Raw genomic sequence first — 20,915 nt, 5'->3', positions numbered from 1 at the left:
TCCCGTGTGGGCCTTCGCGAAAGGCCGCCTCGTGGGATCGGCTGTTTGAAGAAGATACGGAACGTACAAAGCTGTTGCAACTTCGTATAGCCAGTTAATGTTTGCGTGTACGCTTATTTTTTATTGTGCCAGTTAAATTAGTTAGTTAGTTTTTTATTTACTTAAGCCGTGCACACCGAGACTGGTTTCAGGTTGTGGCTGAGCAGAGATCTGTACAGCGGAAAGTTGGGCTGTGTCCGTAGTTTGGGCTGATGGGATGCAGGGCAATATCCCACACAGGTGCTTGTACGGACCCCCTAGGCGCTCTGCAGGGCCTGTGTGTACGGTCCACCTTACACCGCCCTTGGCCACCTCTGAGCTGCTGCTTGCCACCTCTGAGTAGTCTTTCAGATAAAATGTGGCATGCACATCCAGTCTTATCCCATCTCCCTGCGGACACGGCCACACAGGCAGTGGAGTGCGAAGAAGCGACGTGTTTCTTGCACAGCAGGCCCCTGCCTCTCCCAGAGAAAAGCCTCCAGTGGAGCACCAGCAGGACTGTGCTGTTTGCGCTTTAGAGCCGTAGCCAGCCACTATAAGGATGCTCAGCAGGTTGCCACCTGAGATAAATTCAGTTTCTAGTGAAGTCACGTTTCTAGTAGGCTGTTTTTTGAAGTATTGGGACAGAAAGTTCTACTGATGTTTCAGCTGAATGTTACACGCATGGGTTTCAGAGGACAGAAGAAAAAGTACTTAGCTTGGGAAGACAGAACACCAGTGTGCTGTAGTGGCAGATATCTGCATGGTCAACCTCTAGAGCAGCTGAGTCTTGTAGAGATGCTAGGATAGTGAACTGTAGCGCATTATCAAGAGTAGCTAAAAATTGTCATTTAGTGCCTTTGTTCTGAGCGTGATATAATTTTAAGACACTAGCATTTTGGGTTAATCATGTTTCTTACACTTTTCAACTCGGAAATAGAGACCAGGTCTACTGATGAGCCTGCTTTCCTGCCTACTGGTGTTCTGGCTGCAAAAGTACATGTGCTGATCTGGCTTTTTCTGCTCTTTTAGGTCTTTAAAAATGGGGAACACAAGCAGTGAGCGAGCTGGACTGGAGCGTCATGGGCATAAAGCATCCCGAGGTGACAACTCAGGAGGAGCCATCAGCACGAAAGAGGGCGATAGACCAAAAATTTTAATGGATAGTCCTGAAGATGCGGACTTGTTCCATTCAGAGGAAATGAAGGTATTGCTGGTTTGTTCTTGCCTTCTAACATTACTAGCTTGGGAGTGCTGTCCAGTGGTGGTGCTGTTGGCAACCTTCAGTAATTCTGTTATTGTGTTTACACACAAAACTGACAATGTCCCTTGCTTCCTATGCTAAGGAGGTATATTGTGTTGAAGTTCAAGCAAATATACTGAGTGTAATGTCATGGTTTCCACCAAGAATTGATTGTAGAAACCCTAAAATCTAAGTTCTAGGTACAGTGCCCCAGCTTCCTTTGGATCCTTAATGGTCTTGCAGCTACTAGTGACGTTTTTCCGTATTGAAAGATCTGTTAACTGGGGTTTTTGCTCAGTATTAGGTGGATTGTTAGAAACGTCTTGCTGTGTATTATATTTCATAAGAATATCTAGAAGAAAATTGCACTTATTTTGAGATGTGTCCTATAGACAACTCATAATCTTTCTGCCAACTACAAATTTTGTGCCTACGATACATGTACAATCTAAATGCTTCTTAAGTGTATTTCTTCTTAATTATTTTTCTCTCTCTTATATCTGTGTATTTTGAAAACTTTTGTGAGCTCAAGTAATTTCTTTTTAACCTAAGAGAGAGGCTGGAGATAGGGGAATTATTTTGCCTTCTACCCTTTCTGCAAATTTGGACAACTTTAACATCTTCACAGAATTTGTGCAAATGAGCTTTAGAACAGCTTCTAGAAATGCACAGTTTCTAATCTCTTATCTGGTGAAAACTACTTGTAAACTTGTACCTTAGAGAATCGTGCCTGGATGTGAAAATGCCTTCAGTAAAACATGGGTTGTCTAAGCCTGCCAGGGAAGAATTCCTTTTGATTCAGACTTTGTGTTTGTAGGCTCCTTTGGAGAAAGAAGAATTCCTAGCTTGGCAACACGACCTGGAAGTGAATGATAAAACTCCCACTCAAGCTCGACCAACAGTCTTTCGCTGGACTGGAGGAGGGAAAGAAGTTTATTTATCTGGGTCCTTCAACAACTGGAGTAAAATTCCTCTGACAAGGAGGTAATAAACTGCTGCTGCTGTGTTGGTGATACTCCCGTGGACTGGCAATGTGTAGTGCAGTGAGAAAGGTGGTCAGTTGATAGATTGATGTTGTGCTTGGATGTACTGCTTTCCTCCCTCTCTCGTCAAGCCCTTGATGAGAATTTGGCTTTTTGATTCTTGGATGGCCCAGGAGGTAAGTTGAGCTGTGTGTCAGTTTTGAAGGAGTGTTTGTTCGTGAGGCATCATGCATGAATGACCCGAAACAATCCTTGTGCAGTGTCTGCTATCTGGGGTAGAGTTTGGGTGTCTAAAGTAAAGTTGGTTTTAAGCGTAGTGTCTGTGATGGTACATGTACTTTCGTTCCATATCATTGGCTGTTGTCCAGCTCAAAGGGTCCAAATTCTTCATTTGAAATATTTCATTTAAACCAATGTTTTCTCAAAAACTTAAAACTTAACAGATGGCAGAGAGTCTGAGTTTAACTGTTGATCTGAGTCCTGTTGTTTGTCAATGATGACATATCCATGAACGATTGATCTCCTGCCAATTTCTGGTGTTTCTTATCTCAGTGACTACCTGCATTGTCATGGTTGCAGATGTGTCTTAATTTCTTAGGAAACTTGAGGGGGAGGAGCATAGTTGCCTGAGGAAATGGTATGGGCTGACTGTTCTGTGCATGAACAATGTGAAATAAATTATCAAGACAGGAGCTGGAAAAAAGGCCAGTGGAAATGGCCTTAATGTCATAGTCTGAGTGGAAAGTGTGGGAGACGGGAAATGGTGAAATGAATCTGGAAGAACAACAAAAATGTCTCTTTACTGGAAGAAAAAAAAAAAAGGGAAGTTTGTCTCTTGTCAGATTAGGTATTCTAGAAAAGGAGATATTTGAATGGATAAAATCATGTTACTGAATCAAATATGCTCAAGTTGAAGAGTTCATTATTCCAATCTGAAATTTCAAATCCAGCTTTGTGATGGTACGCTCGTGCTCCTTACCTGAGAAGAAGTAAAGAGAGATATTGGGGTTATATGGCCTGTTTGAATTGTTCACATAGCATCAACTGTTTCTCAGCTTCTCACCTCAAGGTGCTGGTAAAGACTTCTGAAGAATCAGGAAGTTCACAGCACAGGAGTGTCAAAATTACCAAGCAGCAGCTTTTCAGACACAAAGTAACTCAGAAGTATTGAGTTGCTGCTTTCATCTTCTACTCATTGTTCGTTTATTTCATAGTCATTTCTGAAATGCAATTTACAATGGCAAATACTGAAAGGCGAGGAAATAAGAGTAAGCTGATGTTGTTCCAGCAACAGGAGTTTTGCAGATAAAATAAGGTCTCGCGTACTAACAAGTAATGTGAAGATGTGAGGATGACTTTACAAAAGCTTAGTGCCGATCCACATTCCAGGAATGCGGATACTGATTTTGAATGTGTTGGGACTTACTGTCACAGAAGAAATGATTGTTAACATTAACCTTGGTTTGATTCTTTACCTTTTACCTTTAGATTGCATCAGAGATTCCCGTAAGCGTGACATTGCCTTTTTAAGTTCTTGTATGTAGGCTTGTAGTCTGTGTTACAGTGTTTGTCACAGTTTAGAGATCGATGTACTTTTCAGAATATTTCAGGGCTGATTGTTTGTCTTAAATTCCAGTCACAATAACTTTGTGGCCATCCTGGACCTGCCAGAAGGAGAGCACCAGTACAAGTTCTTTGTGGATGGGCAGTGGACGCACGATCCTTCAGAGGTAATGTATTCTTTGATTCACTGTGTTTATTCATTGAGGCATCTGAAGATGCAGAACTGGCTGGTTTCTCTACCAGTAGTTGGCCTTTTTAGCGAGAAGTTTTTTACTGGTTAACAACAGAAACTGACTGTTAAGCTGGTGAGAAAGAGATTTCTCACCCCAGCTGGCCTAGGTGGTGGCATCAGACTGATGGCCTCAAAGGACAGGAGATTTTGTAACAAACAGGTGACAAGGTCTCTTGGGTCTTGGTTTATAAGAGATGGTGAGCTTTTCTCATCTAGTGCCAAACTGTGTTTTAAAGCACTGTAGCATTGCTGACAGCCCAAATCTCTCTGTGCTGTACTTGCTCTCCGTGCCAGAATGTTGCTATTGCTGCTCTAGATCTTTTCATAGTCCAGTAATTGTGCCAAAATCTACCAGGCCTTTTCTTCCTCCTCTGCTGTAAAATGAGCTTTAACCCTAGCCTGCCCAGCGGTCCCTACCCACTTCAGAACTAATCATTCACAGCTGCTGGTTCCAGTCTTCTTGCTGTCTTGGCAAACCTTGCAGTAAATTTAGCTCTTTGAACCTCCTGGACTCTAGTCTTAGCTTTAGTAGTAAACCAGCAATACCAACCATACTCTGTCCTACATCAGGCCATGCAGGTCTTAGCCTGGCTCTGAAAGCCCTGTAGAAGCTACAAGTAAAGCTTACGCTCCTTGTGTCAGCACTGTTAACTTTAGTCCAATCTTGTTCCTAGCCTTATCTATAGTCCAAGAATTTATCAAGTGCTGTGGACCTATAGCAGGTTGAACTGAGAGGCATCCCCCCAGTTCTAAATCCTGGACTTGCCCTTAACCTAACACTAACTGAGTAATGGTGAGCTCTTTCCGTAACTGGTACTAGCATATTTTAAAAGCAATATATCTCATTCTTGTTAATGCTGATTGTGTAGTTTTGAGAATCTAATAGCTCTGCAAGCTTTTTATTCTGACTTTTGTATTTTGTTTCTTCCTAGCCAGTAGTAACCAGCCAGCTAGGTACCGTCAACAACATCATACAGGTGAAGAAAACTGACTTTGAAGTATTCGATGCTTTGATGGTGGACTCCCAAAAATGTTCAGACATGTCTGGTATGAGCTTACTGCTAATTTTATATCGCACCTTTTAGAGCTGTTAAAAATTCCATTTTCCTTTTCATCTGGAGTTAAAGCTCCGATATAGATTAATCTCCACTTTTGTCAGGCCCTGTCGATGCGTGCAGGAATCACAAATGCACAAAGGAGAAAGTGTCTGACAGAGCAACATAGGTCACTGTAGATCTGATAAGGAGGAAGTCATGGATGCTTTGTTTGTTTGCCTGTGCGATGTGAAATGGCTGGGTTTGGCACACTCGGTGGATCAATCTCTACCTTAAAACATCAAACCAATGTTGGCAGGCTATGCTGCTCCTAATACCATCTTCCTGGGCTCAGGAGGTGGGCCGAGGAGGTCAGAAGTTGCACATCAAGAGGTAGAAATTAGATATATCTTAGTAGTGCTGACATAGGCTCAGGAATATGTTATAGGCTCTCAGTTTAGTATAATTGAGCTATATCTTAGAATAATATAAAAATGATATTTTTTCCTTAAGTTTCGTATTCTTGTGTAAGACAAGAGATAATAAGATTTAGCTTGAGTTATTTCTGAGATCAGCCTTGCCACTTGTTCTTTATAGACCTTTGTAGGGATCGAGACTATGATTGAAATAGTATCTTAAATCCTCCTTCAGAAGACCCGTCCTTTGAATGTGAGGCAGAAGGTGTGCTTGGTTGCGTTTTGCTATGTGCCACTTTCTCCTGGAGAAAGCCTTTTTGGAGAAGGAGTGTGATTTGTGAGACTTGGACAGTGCAAGAAGCCAGGAGGAGATCCTAGTAGATGTAGTAGATGCCTCCCTGCCATGTGCTGTAACAACCTTTTCTTACATTGCTTTAGGCTCTGAAGAGCTCTTTCTATTACCCTGTCCCTGCCCAGGAAGAATACCTGCCTTTTACCTGTGTGTACCATGGCTTTAGTGCCTGCCATGGAGGTAACATTGTGGAGCAGTGTTTGCTATTAAGTGTTTGCTGGGCAGAGATAACAGTGACGTTCTGGAGTGCAGTGGGGCCCTCAGAACTCCGCCTCCCACATCCTCACAGCTAGTCTCAGGTCAGACAGACTTCAGGCATCTTAAATCGCTTCTTGGGCAGTGACTAATCCTCTGGCCCTGCATCAGCTGCTGCAGTTCTGGTATCTACATGCCATTGATTTCTTCTGGCCGCGTGTTCCTGGACATAAAAATCGACTTGCAGTACCACTAAAAACGTACCTATAAAGAGCAGATATTCTTACAGACTATTTAAGAATAAATATTTAACATCTCTCTGGCAGAGTTGTCAAGTTCACCCCCAGGACCGTACCACCAGGAGCCCTATGTTTGTAAGGCAGAGGAGCGCTTTAAATCACCACCTATTCTTCCCCCCCACCTGCTGCAGGTCATCCTGAATAAGGACACAGGCATTTCTGTGAGTACATCAGGTTTTTTTGCTTAATAATGGCCTTGAGGGTGTGAACAGATGGGGAAAATATCAGGGTACAGACAGGCGACAGTTTAGGAAAAACCTTAGAATAGTTGCCATGTTGGTAAATTCCTTATTACGTGTGCACAGAGGGATTCATCTGAAGTAAATTTGTTTTTCTACTTGTCTCTCTTCAAAATTGAAAAGAAAACTAGATTGTTATTTTACTCCCAGAAACCCTAATCTTCTCACTGGAACACTACTAAAAGGTCAGAAGCACATCAGAAATAATTGAGGTGTGTTTCACAGTCACAGTGAGGGTGCAGAGGGTTTCACCCTGGAGGGATCTTGAATTGTTCTGAAGCTTTGGCTATGTTTGTTGATGGACTCAGCGTAAGAAGCCATGTGATGTATTTGAGGGTATGGCCAGTTACAGACAGTGTTTATCACCCATCAGCTGTGATGAGTAAACTGTGAGTTCTGTTATTTTCACACTGTCTCGCTTTCTCTTTTTCTCCAGTGCGATCCTGCTCTACTCCCTGAACCCAACCATGTCATGTTGAACCACCTCTACGCACTTTCTATCAAGGTGAGAGGCCAGGGCATGTTCTTCACACTTGCAGCTTTTGGATAACTGTGTTTCTCACTTGTTTTCCATCTCCTGTAGGATGGAGTGATGGTGCTTAGTGCTACGCATCGTTACAAGAAGAAATATGTGACTACTTTGCTGTACAAGCCAATATGAACATGATAGTAGTTTGTGACCAATGCTGTCTCAGAAAAAAAATTCTTCTCTTAACCAAATGTATTCCTGCTCTGTGCTGTAGCAAATGAACTCTCATTTCATATTGTTTCTGAGACTTCCAAGTTCTCCTATATTTGCCTTATTTTTCCAGTCCCACCTTGGAAGTTCTTGGAGATCGCAGCTTTGTGGCAACTAGACAGATGGCAACGGTGTCAGTGCCCATTGTCAGCTCGGTTAAAAACCCACAAATTTCATTAGGCTGAAAAATGTGAGGGCAGCAACAGATTAAAGAGCTTTAGCAGTGAGGCAGACTGTACGGAATAAACAAGCCAGCCCAAAGTCTAGAAAGTTCAGGATTCTTGTGGAATCTTACTTGAACTCAACGCTCGGCAAAAGCAAGCCCATTACTGCTTTCATAACTCATCAAACACGCAATTATTTCAGTAGCAAGTTCCAAACTTGCATGGCTGGAATAAGTGTGAATATTGATGTTCTTTTTGTAGCAGCCTTTCTAGGCTAAAATCAGCGACACAATCACCTACAAGCTCATTTTTATTTTACGGTAGACCGGGGTGCACTGTTTCTACTGTGAATAGCTCTGTAGTTTTTCTCTTCATGAGAACTGAAATACAACTTTTCCCCTGTGGAATTTCTGGTAAAGACAATTGTTTTTAATGGCTGTTTTTTTCTGTAAATCATAAACGTGTCTTGCAGTAATCTGCTTTCTGAGACCAATTTCTCTCGCTGTTACTGATAAGGATTTCCTTAGGCTGGGCTAGGTAGTTGTAAGGAAATCGATGTATTCTGTTTAGGGATTGGTTCTTCAGTAACAGCCTGAAGGTGACTGTCGGTCACCTGTTTCGCAGTGGCCAAACTTGCCCCTCGGTGTAAGCAGTTGCAGCGTGCCGGATAGAGCAGCACTGCGCCTTCTGTGCCCAGGGCTCGGGCTGGGCCTCCGCTCCAGGTTGCAGCGTTGACCGTGGGTGTAAAATCCCTGGTGCTTCCGCAGCCAGGACTGTGGGGATCTCTGCAACTTTTTATTGTTTATATTTGCTAAGTGATTACAGTAACGCCAGGTTGCCTGTGCTTGGTACTCGCAGCCTGTTTTATCCCAAAACAAATGCAACATTAATGCAAAACTGCCTGCCAGCGTGCCTCGGGCCTGTCCTGGAGGAACCGGCTCAGGGGGTGACCTGCTGGGTCCTTCCCGCTGTTTGGTTTTTTGGTGCCCGAGAGTGCCAGTGACTGTGCCAATGGTAACCAGCCCCCGGCCCAGCGTGGGGAACAGCACATTGCACAAATCGGTAAGGAGTCTTCTCTGTGGGGCCGAAAGCTGCAGCAGCCAGTGTTCAGTGGAACCAGCCGCAGTGGAAGGGTGGTTTGCCCTCCTCGGATCTGTTCACCAGCCTCGTTGCAATATCCTGAGTAGCTCAGTCGATCTGGGTCTAGTGCAATGTTTCTCTGAAAACTCTTTCTTCATTCTGTGCTATGGATAGTATTTGGTATTCTTAAATACGGAATTGCTTTTGTTTTCAGCCTCTTTAGAAACAAATAAAATATTTTCAACAAAAGGGGGTGACTTGCTGTGTTATTATCCTTCCCATCTTTGGTAACCTCAGCTGTCTTCAGTTATTTTTTTATAACCTGTGATTGCCGTTTTATGGCTTGTTGGATTGTGCGAGCTTTTCACTCACAGATGCTTGAAACGCTTTGTTCACTTGCAGTTAATCAGTGAAGAAGATGAGGGAGGTGGCTGTGTTTGTGAGCTAAAGTTTTCAGGAAGAACAAGAGTCTAATTGCTTACAAGCTCCAGCGATCAGTTCCTGAGAAGCTGGAGGCTGAGAAGCTTGCTGTTGGCCTGAAGCCTCTCTTTGTCCCAGCCAGCCACTCTTCAAGCAGACTATTTTTTTTTTCAGCCTTTCTCCTTGACAGCGCGTGGTTGTGTGGTGGACACGGTTTGCGGTGTCACAGGCAGGTGTATGGCAGGGGATTAGGCTGTGCGGGGGGACAGCCTGCACCCACTAATACTAGCCCCAGAAGTGCTGCCTTGTGAGGCGGGCAGGGATGGGGCTGTGGTCAGGGCTGGTACCTGCAGAGCAGCGTGTTCTGCAGGGAGGGCTGTGTGCTTTGGGGTGCAGGGCGGGGAGGTGGGTAGAGGCTACTTTTAGCTTGAGCTGGTTGTGTCAGGGCAGTAAACAAAGATGCATCAGTGGAAGAGAAGGGAGAGCGGGTTGGAACTGCTCCAGTTAGCTGATATAGGAGGATTGCCTTTTGTTGAAATGTGAGCTCACTGAGTCAAAATGCCTGGAAGTTAAAATGCAGAAGTGTAAGGTGGTAGATAAACGTGAGCACAGCCATTCTTTGTCTGTTCCCTGCTTCCAGAGTGGTGTCAACAACAGTGTGCTAGTGCCCAATGTCTTGTAACACACGGCACTTGTAACACAGGACACCACTGTGCAGAAGTGCTGTGGTGGGGTCTTGAGCTGTTCAGGTGGCCCGAGCAAGGCGTTGGGGGCAGGTGGGGCAGGTGAGCGCCGGTACCCAGCTGTGCTTGTGGCTTTGCTGGGTGTAGATCCCACAGGTGTGGCGTGTGGGCCATGGGCTGGGCGCACTTGGCCTGTCACCGTGGGCCAAGGCACCGGCAGGAACTGCCCCAGGTGCTCGCTGTGGGGCTGCAGGATGCCCAGCAGAGGGGCTGTGCTGTGGCAGCAAAGGAGGCGACAGCGTTTGTGCCCGACTGGGTCTGTTTGGTAGGATAAGCATCAGCAGAGGTGAGGCAAGTGGTGGAGGGGATTGTTCAGCTGTGTTGAAAGCAAAGTAGATGTGAGTGTGTATTGGCAGACAAACATCGTGCAGAGAGGCCTCTTAAATGCTTTTAACACCAGCAGGGAAATGATACCACAAGTTTTTTATCTGAATGACCTAGAATTAATTATTTTACTAGAAGAGAGGAGCTTAGAGGTAGCTTAATAATTTTTTTCTTTTCGGTTGCAAAACCAATTTTTCACAAGTCAAAGACTAAAGAAGCAGAAACAGCTAACAGAAGGGAAGGTGAAAGTATGCAAAACTGAACAGTATTTATCATTAGTTGCTGAGAACTTTGTGGATTTTCTTTTCCCCAATTACATGTACGCCTGACTCACTCCAGGCTTTTCATCAGTGATGAAATGGTGGAACCAGAGAACAGAACCAAATATTTTATAGACCTTCTCTTTTTCTGCAGCCTGTAGCCCTGTCTCAGAGGGTAACACGCAGTTGGTGTGCAGCCCCAAACCCCAGTTTGTTTCCCTCAGAAACCACGGCCAGGGGCCCGGGCTTTGTTCCCAGCAAGCAGCCCCATGCCCCACTGAGTGAGTACTGTGATCCCACCACCTTTCACAGCACGTCTAGGGGAGCGAGTGCAGCTGCCCCGGGGCCTCTTCCAGCCAGAGGCAGGGCACCGTGACAAGGTGCCATGTTCCCCGGCACCCGTGCCCTCAGCTAACAGCTCCCAGGAGCCACAACCTTCCTCCAGGTGAGCCTCACCCCCCACAGCCCTTTCTCTCAGCAGGAGCATCGCAGGAGCACTGGCTGGAGTTGGTTTTGCTGTGGGTTGGGTTTTGTGGGGGTTGCGAGTCGTTTGTTGTTTTGGTGGTGGGTTTTTTTTCTGCAGGTTGTTTTCTGCTTGACAGGTGAATGAATTAGATTAATCACACTGTGTTCCCTTATTGTAATGGGATGAATCAAATCCCTCCAAAGGCAAAAGCTGGATCAAGAGTTGGATTTATTAGCTCACTTACATTCCCCACCCACATCTCACAGTCTGTGCTGTTATGTTTATTCTTGGCTGTTGCTAGGAGAGCACATTTTTTTTAAGGTAGATGCAGAGACTTTTGTTACAGTCATTTTGGGGACTCTTGAGTAAGCCGTTACATTCTGTGTCTACGGCAGGAATAACAAGAGCTCTCTGCCCTCCCCAACCCCCTAAATTTCAGCACAGCGTGTGGTGGTCAAGCTGACAGTGGATTTGTGCAGGGTTCTTGGTAATCAAAAGGCTCGATAAATATTTTTTTTTTACTCCACCAGTTTCTGGATTATTTTAGTTTTGTTACAATTCTGATCATGCATCATAGGACTGCAACAATGAGCTTTAAATAAGTATTCTTTGTGCACAGTAAAATAGAAATAAAGGAACATTTAACAAGTTAGCATTTCATCATATACATCAGATAGTAGGCACAATAGATAAATCAAGCAGCTTGGGTTTTATGTAGAGCATTTTCATGAAGAATGTCATGTAGACCAAAATGTAAGAGGAGCTATTAGTAACCCACCCACACACCCTCCAACAAGCCCTTTATTGGGGGTAAGGGGGCGGCTATGTGCACAAACCCAAAAACACTGAACAGTAGGAGGACAAATTAAGTTACTGTAGGCAGCAGTGTGAATATTAAAAACCTCTTCCTGTGAAAGAATACTTCAGACCCTGTAAAAACTGGTTCAGTTAAAAATAGATGTATTTACATTTAAGTCTGATCTAGCAAGTTTTCCCAGCAGGTGTAAGTTAAGCTGTACAGTAACTCTGCAGGTTGTACTCAATCTGACTTGGTTTGTGATTTTTTTTTTTTTTTTTTAAAGTTGCAGCTATTAGGCCTTAAAGCACCAGCATATTACAGCAGTGGGATGAGTAACTATCTCCGTCCGCTTTGCTACCAGTACACTGCTGGGATAAATCCCAAACCTGTCATTAGATCACACTATTGTTAATTAGATGGTTTTTTCCAGCTGAAGATGTGTGGGTCATTTACCAGGGCGAGAGTGTTTTCCCAGATACTCACAGGCGTCTTACCTCTACCCATAGCACTAGTTACCTATGTGAGGGCAGAATTTAGCTGTAGGTGTTTGCAGCTGACTGCTGCTATAGTAAAATATTTGGACAAATCCACCTGTTTTAGTTCATATGAACATGCTTTGTTTTTGTGAAGCCACTTACTCTACTTGTTCAGGGAATAACAACTATTAAAATGCTAAATATTGTCAAGGTTAGCTCTTTGGTAAGCTTTCACGCCTACAGATTACACAGCCTCTAACGCTGGGTGCAGTGGCAGGATGGCTGGGTGTAACTCTACATAGAAGGAAGCGTTCATTTCACCATGCCAGTCGAGATAGTTATTTGTTTTATTTGGTTATTGTTCAACAACAAAGTTCAATACTTTCCAGGTGGAGCTTTGAACTGTCACTCTGGTTCCCTCCCTTGTCGATAATAAAAAGGTAATGAAGAAAAATCCTGTACTTTTAGAGACCTAAAACCTCATTGATGCTAACAAGCTTCAATTGCAATTTAATGTTACAATATTTCTTCATGGGAGCAGGAGGACTAAGCTTAGGCCCCTCCAGTGTCTGAAGATGGCTGTCCACAACCACCGTTAAAACAAAAAGCTAGTGTTGAAAAACGCACAGTTTACAATAAAAAAGTAGAAACCAATTCAATTCCCTTTTGTTACGAATATAAAGTTTCTTGTAAATATGTACAGTCCTTTGAGCTATTTCTATAGCAGGAAGCATTTCACGAACAAGACACAAGAGATACACTTTCAGGACTCAACAAGCCCATTTCTGAGGTCTTGAAGATCTTCCATGAGATGCAAAGATTTGAAGACTGATCTCAGTGACCTTTCCAAATATTCAGACCAGGAGACAAAAACTTTCAGCAAGTTTCCTGCCAAATCATCTGATCTAAAACAACCCAACAGACAAGAGAACGGAATACAATATTCATGAAACTCGCCAAAGGACACTGACAAGGCATTTGAATTTTTATGGGTTTCTAGAACAGGGTTAGCACAGGCTTGCAAGGGACTAGCAGGAGTTTAAGAGTGTGGCCAAGGGAAGATTGGATGCAGTTTTGCTCTTTCCAGTTGTAAAGAACATGGTTGTTCACTTAGAATCTTGCTATTGCAGATTGAATGGTCAAAACCTGCTTTGAAAATCATTTGCTCTCTGCTTCATGTTCACAGCAAAAGAGAATAGAAAGCAATAAATGGCTTGAGGTTAGATACGCAGAAGCAAAGGCGGAGGTGTGTTGAGTAACCGCTAAAGCTGTTCATTGTGAGTATCCTCTTGTGCCATGACATTTGGTTCTTATTGTACGACAAGTTACAGCTCACGGGAGGAGCCAGCCCTGGGCTGCTCGTCTCTCTGGGGAACGCGGGACTGTCAGGACTACGGTGTCACGTCTAAAGGGACCATGTTCAGTGCTGAGAGGAGAACACGAGCGTGACTGCAATTCTTGTCATAGAATAAGGCTTGTTAACTCTTCTTTGCCAAATTTCCAGAGTAATTAACGGTTATTTTGCAGCGTAATCTAAAGGTTTCAGTTAATTTACAAGTGAGGTACAATACACTACTCAGCAAAGCAACCTAAAAGGAGAGAGCAGCCAGTGATGGTGCAGCAGCATGCAGTGAACTGTCATGCAGAAGACCTGGATAAAGTCTTACACCCCAGTAGCTTATAGGTAATGCACTTTGTCTCAGGGCCGGGCACATGGGATCGTTTAAAGCAGGGTTCTTCCCTCCCTGTCAGAGCTGCTCTAGAGCAATTTCAGTGAGAACAAAATAACTTTCAGAAGTGGCAGGTGAACGGACTAATAGGAAGCAATTTTTGTTGTGTTCTGTAGAGAATATCCAATCACACCTTCTATTGAAAGACTCACTCACCTTGGCCCTTCTGTTTCCAGGCCATCAGGAATTCCCAGCATGTCTCAGAACTATGATCAATTATCTGGTAAGGGGTGCTAACCACATTAAAGACCTGGGGTGGGACTCTAGTCCCATTTATTTTCCTCAGTGAACTACTAGGGACTAAAGTGAATACAAAAAGTTCATGAACTGCTTGAAAGAGTAACAGTAGTACAAAGTGCAAAAACAGGAGCGCAGGAAAGTGCAGAGAAATTAACTGAGATGCGAACAATCTTCAAAAGCGTCACGTCTCCCGATGCGGAGCTAGCTTTGGCCCAGGAATGCTGTTTTGGTAACTGGGCAGCAGACATATGGAGTGCATATACTCAGTATATTTCCTTTTTTTTCCTGCAGGTCAAGATGAGTAACTTTGTCTAGCTGAGACTTACACTGATGACTGGTCCCAGACCTGGCAGGGAAATAAAATGACAGTTACAGGTTGCACTTATTTTTCTCACATATGCACAGGTGCCAGCAGCAGTACATCACCTAACGAGTGCCGCTACCGCTGAGCGAGTGCTGTATCCCTGCTTGCTTCTAGGCGGCATAATTCTGACACAGGCAAGTACTATCAGCATCCCTGAACACAGCAGGCTCCCACGTTCCTTTCCCCAGCCATCATCCCCCTTCAAGTCCGTAGTAACTTGATTTCTATTGGTAACTGCACCTTTGCTTTCAGATCTAGAGGACTTTAGCCTGTCGCTAAAGTCAAGCTGCTTTTGCAGTTACAGAACTAGCACAAGGGAAGGTGTTCCGAGGGCCAGTGAGTTACACCGTATGTGCTCTGATTTAACAGATGTTGAGGGGGGGGAGATTTGATGTGCCCTTGTACTTTACAGTCCCATCAGCCCTTCCCATGCCTTTTCCTGAGAACAGAAAGGTTCTCCGCACTCCTGACTTACCTTATTGACTTGAGCAAGAGGAGTTCTGGCACCACTCACAGGCATTCGTCCTCGGCTGCTCTCTTCAAACAGTCTTCCAGGGGACCTTTCTCTGCGGGTGCTCAGAAGCCGGCCTGGAGATTTCTCCCTCTCCAGCGGTCGCCCAGGTGACTTGTCCCTCCGCAGCTCTGTCCTTCCCTCGCGGTACCGATGTGGTGTGCTTGGTTCTCGAGGGTGGCTTGGACCTTCCGGTGGTCCTGGGCTTGATGCTACCCGCTTGGTTATGTGCTCGTTGTATGTGGGCGGACCTCTCTTGTTAGGGCTACTGTCATTCAAAAATAATGGACGCGAACAGCTGAGCGACAAAAACCTCACGTTACATTTTCTTTTAGCAAAAATGTAACTTTCCCCAAACACCCAGTAGTGTTCAGGTGAAAAAGCACCAGACCTCCCTGAGCCAGGATGAAAAGTGCAGAGATATTCTGAGAGCTGAGTATTCATTATATTAGCAACACTAGTGAAGTGCTTAATGAATTGCTAATGTAAGTCGTGTCTGTGTATCCAGCCACAAAAGTACCCATTTTCACATACCTAAGCAGTATACTTTTCCATATAAAAGTACACTAAAATTTGATATGTGCCTTTTCACATACAAAATGTTTAGTAACTTCAGGATGTTCAGGCCAGGTTAGGATGAGCTACAAGCCTCAGTTTCCAGTGCACAGTGGCATAGTTTTTATTCACCTGACCGAAGCATCGCTGTTCTGCTGAACAGAACAAGATCACACCACAACTTCCCAACGCCGTCTCCCTAAGGCTTACTCGTTATTTAAGAGGAAGGGGCTCTTGCTTTAGAGATTGTTACAGTCATTCAGTGTTTACTGTCATATCAATAGCATCGAAGCTCACCAGGCTTTGAAGTCACAGCTATCTCACAACATAAAAGGAAAGCAGCTGAAGATCACAAAGCATTTGTGGAGGAGATTACCCACACATCCCTACAGAGTTTCTTTGCCTTCTGGATTTTAAAACATCGGTGACTCTACTCCTTGTTCCATTCCAGCATTACAATGGGGGGGGGGGAAAGCCAGCTGGAGCAAAGTTTCCTTACGAGGTACACGAGAACCATTACACATGGACTTCTTCATACCTGCGAGTAGCAGAAGATCCTCTGTGGTGCTGCTCATTGTTGGTCTCCTTCACTAGATTGCCCTTACAGCAAATCACCCTTAATTTGTCTTGGTAGGAGGAGGCCAAGTAGATAGCTCCAGATGAAATTGCAGGCCCTAGATACCGTGGGTTTGGTATCTCCAAGTGGGCTCGTGCAGGAGTTCTGGGTAAAATTGCAGGAGAAAAGTCTTTACAATGACAACACTGCACCTTTTTGGGGTAAGTACACGTATTCTTGCAGCACTCGCTGTTCAAAGTAATGAAACGAGAACAACTTACCCTAGAGAAGCTCGTGCCTGAATCTCGATCACTTCAAGGGAATTGAAGTGGGTCACGAACAGATAGGGCTCCCTGTAGGCTGAAGGAACATCACAGAGGGAGGAAAACCAAAATAAAATTCTCCATTAAAAACTTCTAAAAAGCATCACTAAGCACAACAGAGCCTCACAGCCCCTTGGGAAAACTAAGGGAATACATTTTCTGTAATAAGACATAGACCCTATTACTAAATAGGGAGATGCAAGCTAAAAAAATTGTTACTTTGAAACTATCTGTATCTCAAGAATTACACTAACCGAAGTATCATGAAAAAGGCATTACAAACAGACTGTTAACAGAATCCCATTAGGTAGTGGGAAAGGCCTGAGGGAACCACACTGACATTATATATTCTTGACTATTTCAGAAATTTCCAAGCATCATTAAAAATTCCACCATCCAGTTCAATCACTGTCAGACTAGGAACATTAAGGTTTAGTTTTTCTCAACTTGTTTATACTGCAGAAGATTTGCCATTTGGATTTATAATGATCTTAAATCATGGGAAAATCACATTAGTTTCTGGGAGAATTGGGCCAGGGAAGAGGGAACAGAACTGCTGAGTGAAAAACACCTGTCCCACAAAGTTACTTCCCAGTTTCAGTAATTCCTATAATCCAAGCGAACGTCCTTCAACACCTACCAAAAGCTAAAGGCAAGCGATTCCATTTCAGGTCATCTGTCCTACTGCGTCTTCCATAGGAATCCACAAAGACACCAAACTCTGTCAAGGAAAGGAATGTCATATCATGAGCACGCACCCGAATTTTACTGATTTATTTTTAAACGGACACAGGTGACTGACCCTGGGCTTTTTAGCAGGGACATGGTGATTACTATCTTCCAAATCCCCGTGCGACGTGAATTACTCTAATTGACACTGAATTGGATACATGTAAGAGTACTTCCAGTACCAAAAGGTACTGCAATTCTCAGTCTCTGTACCAATTAAGGTAAGGTTATTGGCTAATCTACAGCTGGGAAGACTACGAGACTCCTACCCCAACTCACTCAAAATTACTGCGAGTGGGCTTTTGAAGACTTCCTGTGCATTTCTGTGACACTATCCTAGAGGGCCAACAAAAGCAGCTATACCAAATAAAACCCCACCCTCTTCTATTTCATCACAAGAAGATTAAGAGGTCTCATCTGTCTGTATGGAAACCAGACAAGAACGCCAAAGTTTGAAAACCCCTTAACATTTTATCAAGATAACCAAACACCTGTTGCACTTAACACTGCGTGCAATCCCTCCCCTTAGGCACAGAAGCCTACTTGTGCCAACTGAGCCACAGGCACTGAGAACCTGTAAGCCAGAAGCAAGCTGACCAAAAGCACCTCAGCAGAATGGAGCAGTAAGTGCTATTTTAGTGCCAACACCCTGTGCGTTTTACTGTTTAAACCACCAGCCACAACTCTTCCAGGGCCTTTAGATTCACAGCCTCCATAAAATCTTTGTTACCAGGTACTAGAAAGTCAACTCTGTTCAGCTTTCCTTTACAACACTACTTGGGTACCTTCTGACAGTTTGCGTACCAAAGAGAGCAGTTGTAGCGCAACAACTGCACGACCATACCCCACACTTACCATGGAAACACAGCAGATACTCCTCCCTCTGCCCTGTTGGGTTCACTTGGATGATACTGACTGGAAAACTGTTGGTGGAAGCAGCAAACACAGCAGAGGCCAAAGTGTGGTCATTTTTATCCAGAAACTCTGCAAAGAGAACAGAGAAAAACAGCTTGATCAGCACCAACTTTTTTTTCTAAATTGCTTTAGAAAAGCCCCACCAAATGAATCTGTGGAGACACTTGGTGTGTTCCGCAGGAATGTCTCCTACCCTCCAGTGTATACTGCTTCATCTCAATTTCATAGAACTTGTTGGTTCCAATGATGATGCTGTAAGTGGTCAAATGGATGCAGCTGCAAGGCTCAGACGTTTCGATCTCCTGGAAAAGAGGAAAGTATGGACCCATATTAGTTCCCTATAACAGTTTACAGATTTTGCTTATTCTGGAAGATTACATATTGCCACATTTATCTGTATAAAAGGCAGGGACAGCAACCTCAAAGTCACCAACAGTCTCTCAAAAGCATGTGAAAAAGTACTCTTGCTAGAAGAAAAGGTTTTGTTTTGTTGGAAGTGATATGTGCTTCAATATAGACCTGCATATCGACTCAACTCCAGGTGCTAACCTTAATAAGAACCTCTTCCTTTTGGGAGAATACACTATTCTGGAAGATACTCTTCTGCTCTGTAGCTCAGTTTTCTGGAGCAGCAGGGAGTGGCTCCCTCCTTACACTACGTCACAGCCATGCCAATGACTGCAGGTCTAAACAGCGTGTCTGGAGATGACATAAGACCAGGACTGAGCAGTTCGGGTTGAATGACAGCCCTGTCACTAGGAAGTCTATCAGTCAAAAACTGCCCCAGCTCCTGAGCAGCTGTGCTAGAACAATCACTTCCTCGTCTGGGAGTCATCAGGAATCAGGGCAGCTGCTAGAAAGGCAGACAGAAGATCCGAAGACAACTGCAGCAGGACTGAGCCTCAGTCAAGTCCCAAACTCTTTATAACCCACAGAGCAAAACTCTTGCCAGTAGCATGTCCGTCACTGTGATTCCCCCAACAGAAAGAACCGGCTCCCTAAGGCATCTCTGCTGTTAACACTTCAGAAATTAGCCTGATGTCTCCTTAAGCGAAAGCAAGACAAACACACACAATCTTCCTTCCTTCTTTGTACAACATTAACACAGACATGTTGTCCACCAACATTTGCGTTGTGATTGACCAGCGAGGATAGCTCTGCCGGTTAGCCTGACACAACCCACAGATCCCCAGATCTTCTGAGAAGAAGATTCCTTGCATAATTCCTAGTTTACCTGGAAATTTAGTTGGCAGAACAGAAGAGCATATTCTGGGCTTGCTGCCATCTTGTTAGGGTCTAAATTAAATCGTCTTGATTAGTGAAGATAAGGGAAACCTGCCTTCTAAACCACACCTTTGCATGTAAGTCCTTGTCAAGGCACTTGGCTCTATGGAGGTGAACAGCAGCACTGGTGGAGGACGGTGACTCCACATCTTCAGTGTTTCCTGCCGGCTGCTGCTCCATTGTGAGCAAGAGTTGGTGTCAGCTACAATGCTGGTAGATGTTCCAGGTTTGCTGGCATCCACATTGGGCCAAGATCTTCTCCATCATGTATGTCTTTACTTCCAAGGAGACCAGCATCTGAGTAACTGTGCCGACTCTGCTTCCTTACAGCAGTGCAAGTGTAGCCCTCTGGGGACAAAAGCCTCAGTCAAGCTGCAAAGTGAACCGCTGCCTTCAAAGTAACCTGCAGAAGCTCAGAGGGATATATATACTTTGACCTCAACATCCCTTAACTTATGAATTAGAGAAGACATAAGTTTCTGGATACCGGCCCATTTTAAGGGGGGCAGTGTTTAAACTCTCTGTTCTGAGGAGAGATCCCTATTTCATTGGGTATTTTCTGGATGCATAAGAGCATATAAAATTTATTCATGACAGTTCATTGGACTCGTCTTCAAGAGGAAGAGTGGGTTAGATGCTCGGAGTATAATCAGCTTGCAACTGGCTGTCTGAAGAACAGTGGCCGTCGTTCTGCTCTTCACAGCCATGCACAGCAGAAAGAAGCAATACTTGTACCAGTACTGCACAGCACCGGTGTTGCAGGTAGACAGGGTTCCCTCCAGAGGAGGTGTGAGAACTATGTCTTACTGCCTTGTTTGCTGGCCAGGAGAAAGTACCTGTGTGTCAGGGTAAGTATGGGAAGCAGCTGCCCATCCTGTGATGGAATGATACCAAATACCCTTTGATTTTCACTGGTACCCGTAAACCAATTCAGATACCCATTCCTTCCTTAACTGCAAAGAAGAAGTCATTTGTTATGGATTTCTGCAAAGACAACAGAGGTGAGGGAACACTGCTGGATAATTGAGAAGAAAGCCTTTTGGGGGTAAATAAACGAGGGTATGATTACTGCTGAGTCCAGTATCTCAAAAAAATCACAGTTCTGTCCTGCATCTCTCCAAATATGCCAAACTCTTATTAAAGGAAATTGCTGCCTACTCCAATTTTAGTCCATGCACGTTGCAATTTGTTATCATTTTAGCTGACAAAAAATGTTCTTATGCATGCCAAAAGGTGTAAGGTGTTTGCTGCAAAGCAAGGTCTTAGTGCAATATTTGAATTACCTTAACTGAAGGGAATTACTGAGCTTACCTTTCTGATACAGAACTTGCTCAAGCTCTCATTGTATCGCAGAACCACCACTTTATTGGGCATGGCTGCACAGATACAAAGGCCGTTCTCAACCTGTAAGGAAGATTACAAGCATAGTTCAGGATGGTAATAGAGAGTAAATTCTAATCTTGAGCGTGTGAAATGGATCTGAGTACCTCTTGCCACAAAAAGCACTTTGCAGAGATATGCATGTACATTTTTAATAGGGTAGTTACTGTGGATTAGTGAAATAACAAAAAGCGTCTTCTCATTCTCAAAAAAGAATGTAAATTTCAACTGCTTCTATGATTTCTTTTATACTTGAAAGACGTTAATAAAAAATTAGAAGATT

General features: G+C 44.0%; 2 protein-coding genes across 4 annotated transcripts in view; one reads left to right on the top strand and one right to left on the bottom strand.

Moving 5' to 3' along the window:
* Window positions 1-716: 716 nt before the first annotated feature.
* PRKAB1 (protein kinase, AMP-activated, beta 1 non-catalytic subunit) lies at window positions 717-7,381 on the top strand. Of its 2 annotated transcripts, XM_009888600.1 has the most exons (8): window positions 717-763; window positions 1,051-1,225; window positions 2,079-2,245; window positions 3,881-3,974; window positions 4,972-5,086; window positions 6,363-6,496; window positions 7,011-7,079; window positions 7,158-7,381. In XM_009888600.1, the coding sequence occupies exons 2-8, from the start codon at window positions 1,061-1,063 to the stop codon at window positions 7,233-7,235; spliced, it is 822 nt and encodes a 273-aa protein (XP_009886902.1). In that variant the 5' UTR covers window positions 717-763; window positions 1,051-1,060; the 3' UTR covers window positions 7,236-7,381. The 2 variants fall into 2 exon arrangements, with proteins under 2 accessions (XP_009886902.1, XP_009886901.1); XM_009888599.1 differs by lacking the exon at window positions 717-763 and having other exon boundaries at window positions 1,061-1,225; window positions 4,972-5,092; window positions 7,158-7,235.
* A 6,918-nt stretch (window positions 7,382-14,299) lies between these two features.
* The window catches only part of CIT (citron rho-interacting serine/threonine kinase), a 72,057-nt gene continuing 65,441 nt past the window's right edge, over window positions 14,300-20,915 (bottom strand). For both annotated transcript variants that reach the window (XM_009888597.1, XM_009888598.1), the window contains 8 exons: window positions 20,564-20,656; window positions 18,162-18,270; window positions 17,909-18,037; window positions 16,965-17,045; window positions 16,283-16,361; window positions 15,984-16,166; window positions 14,855-15,158; window positions 14,300-14,361 (listed from right to left, as the gene is read on the bottom strand). In XM_009888597.1, coding sequence (XP_009886899.1) covers window positions 14,338-14,361; window positions 14,855-15,158; window positions 15,984-16,166; window positions 16,283-16,361; window positions 16,965-17,045; window positions 17,909-18,037; window positions 18,162-18,270; window positions 20,564-20,656 — 1,002 coding nt within the window. In that variant the 3' untranslated portion in view covers window positions 14,300-14,337. The remainder of the gene's footprint in view (window positions 14,362-14,854; window positions 15,159-15,983; window positions 16,167-16,282; window positions 16,362-16,964; window positions 17,046-17,908; window positions 18,038-18,161; window positions 18,271-20,563; window positions 20,657-20,915) is intronic.

Source organism: Charadrius vociferus, unplaced genomic scaffold, assembly GCF_000708025.1.
Source record: "Charadrius vociferus isolate BGI_N301 unplaced genomic scaffold, ASM70802v2 scaffold917, whole genome shotgun sequence".
In the NCBI taxonomy this organism is placed as follows: Eukaryota; Metazoa; Chordata; class Aves; order Charadriiformes; family Charadriidae; genus Charadrius; species Charadrius vociferus.
Note: the sequence above shows the minus strand (reverse complement) of the source record. Positions and strands in the feature narration are given on the sequence as shown.

Excerpts from the sequence above, each read along its gene's own strand:
- PRKAB1 (XM_009888599.1), top strand. The coding sequence starts at position 1,061 with ATGGGGAACACAAGCAGTGAGCGAGCTGGACTGGAGCGTCATGGGCAT. Across the intron at positions 6,497-7,010 it reads ATAAGGACACAGGCATTTCT|TGCGATCCTGCTCTACTCCC; the intron begins GTGAGTACATCA and ends CTTTTTCTCCAG. Across the intron at positions 7,080-7,157 it reads TCTACGCACTTTCTATCAAG|GATGGAGTGATGGTGCTTAG; the intron begins GTGAGAGGCCAG and ends CATCTCCTGTAG.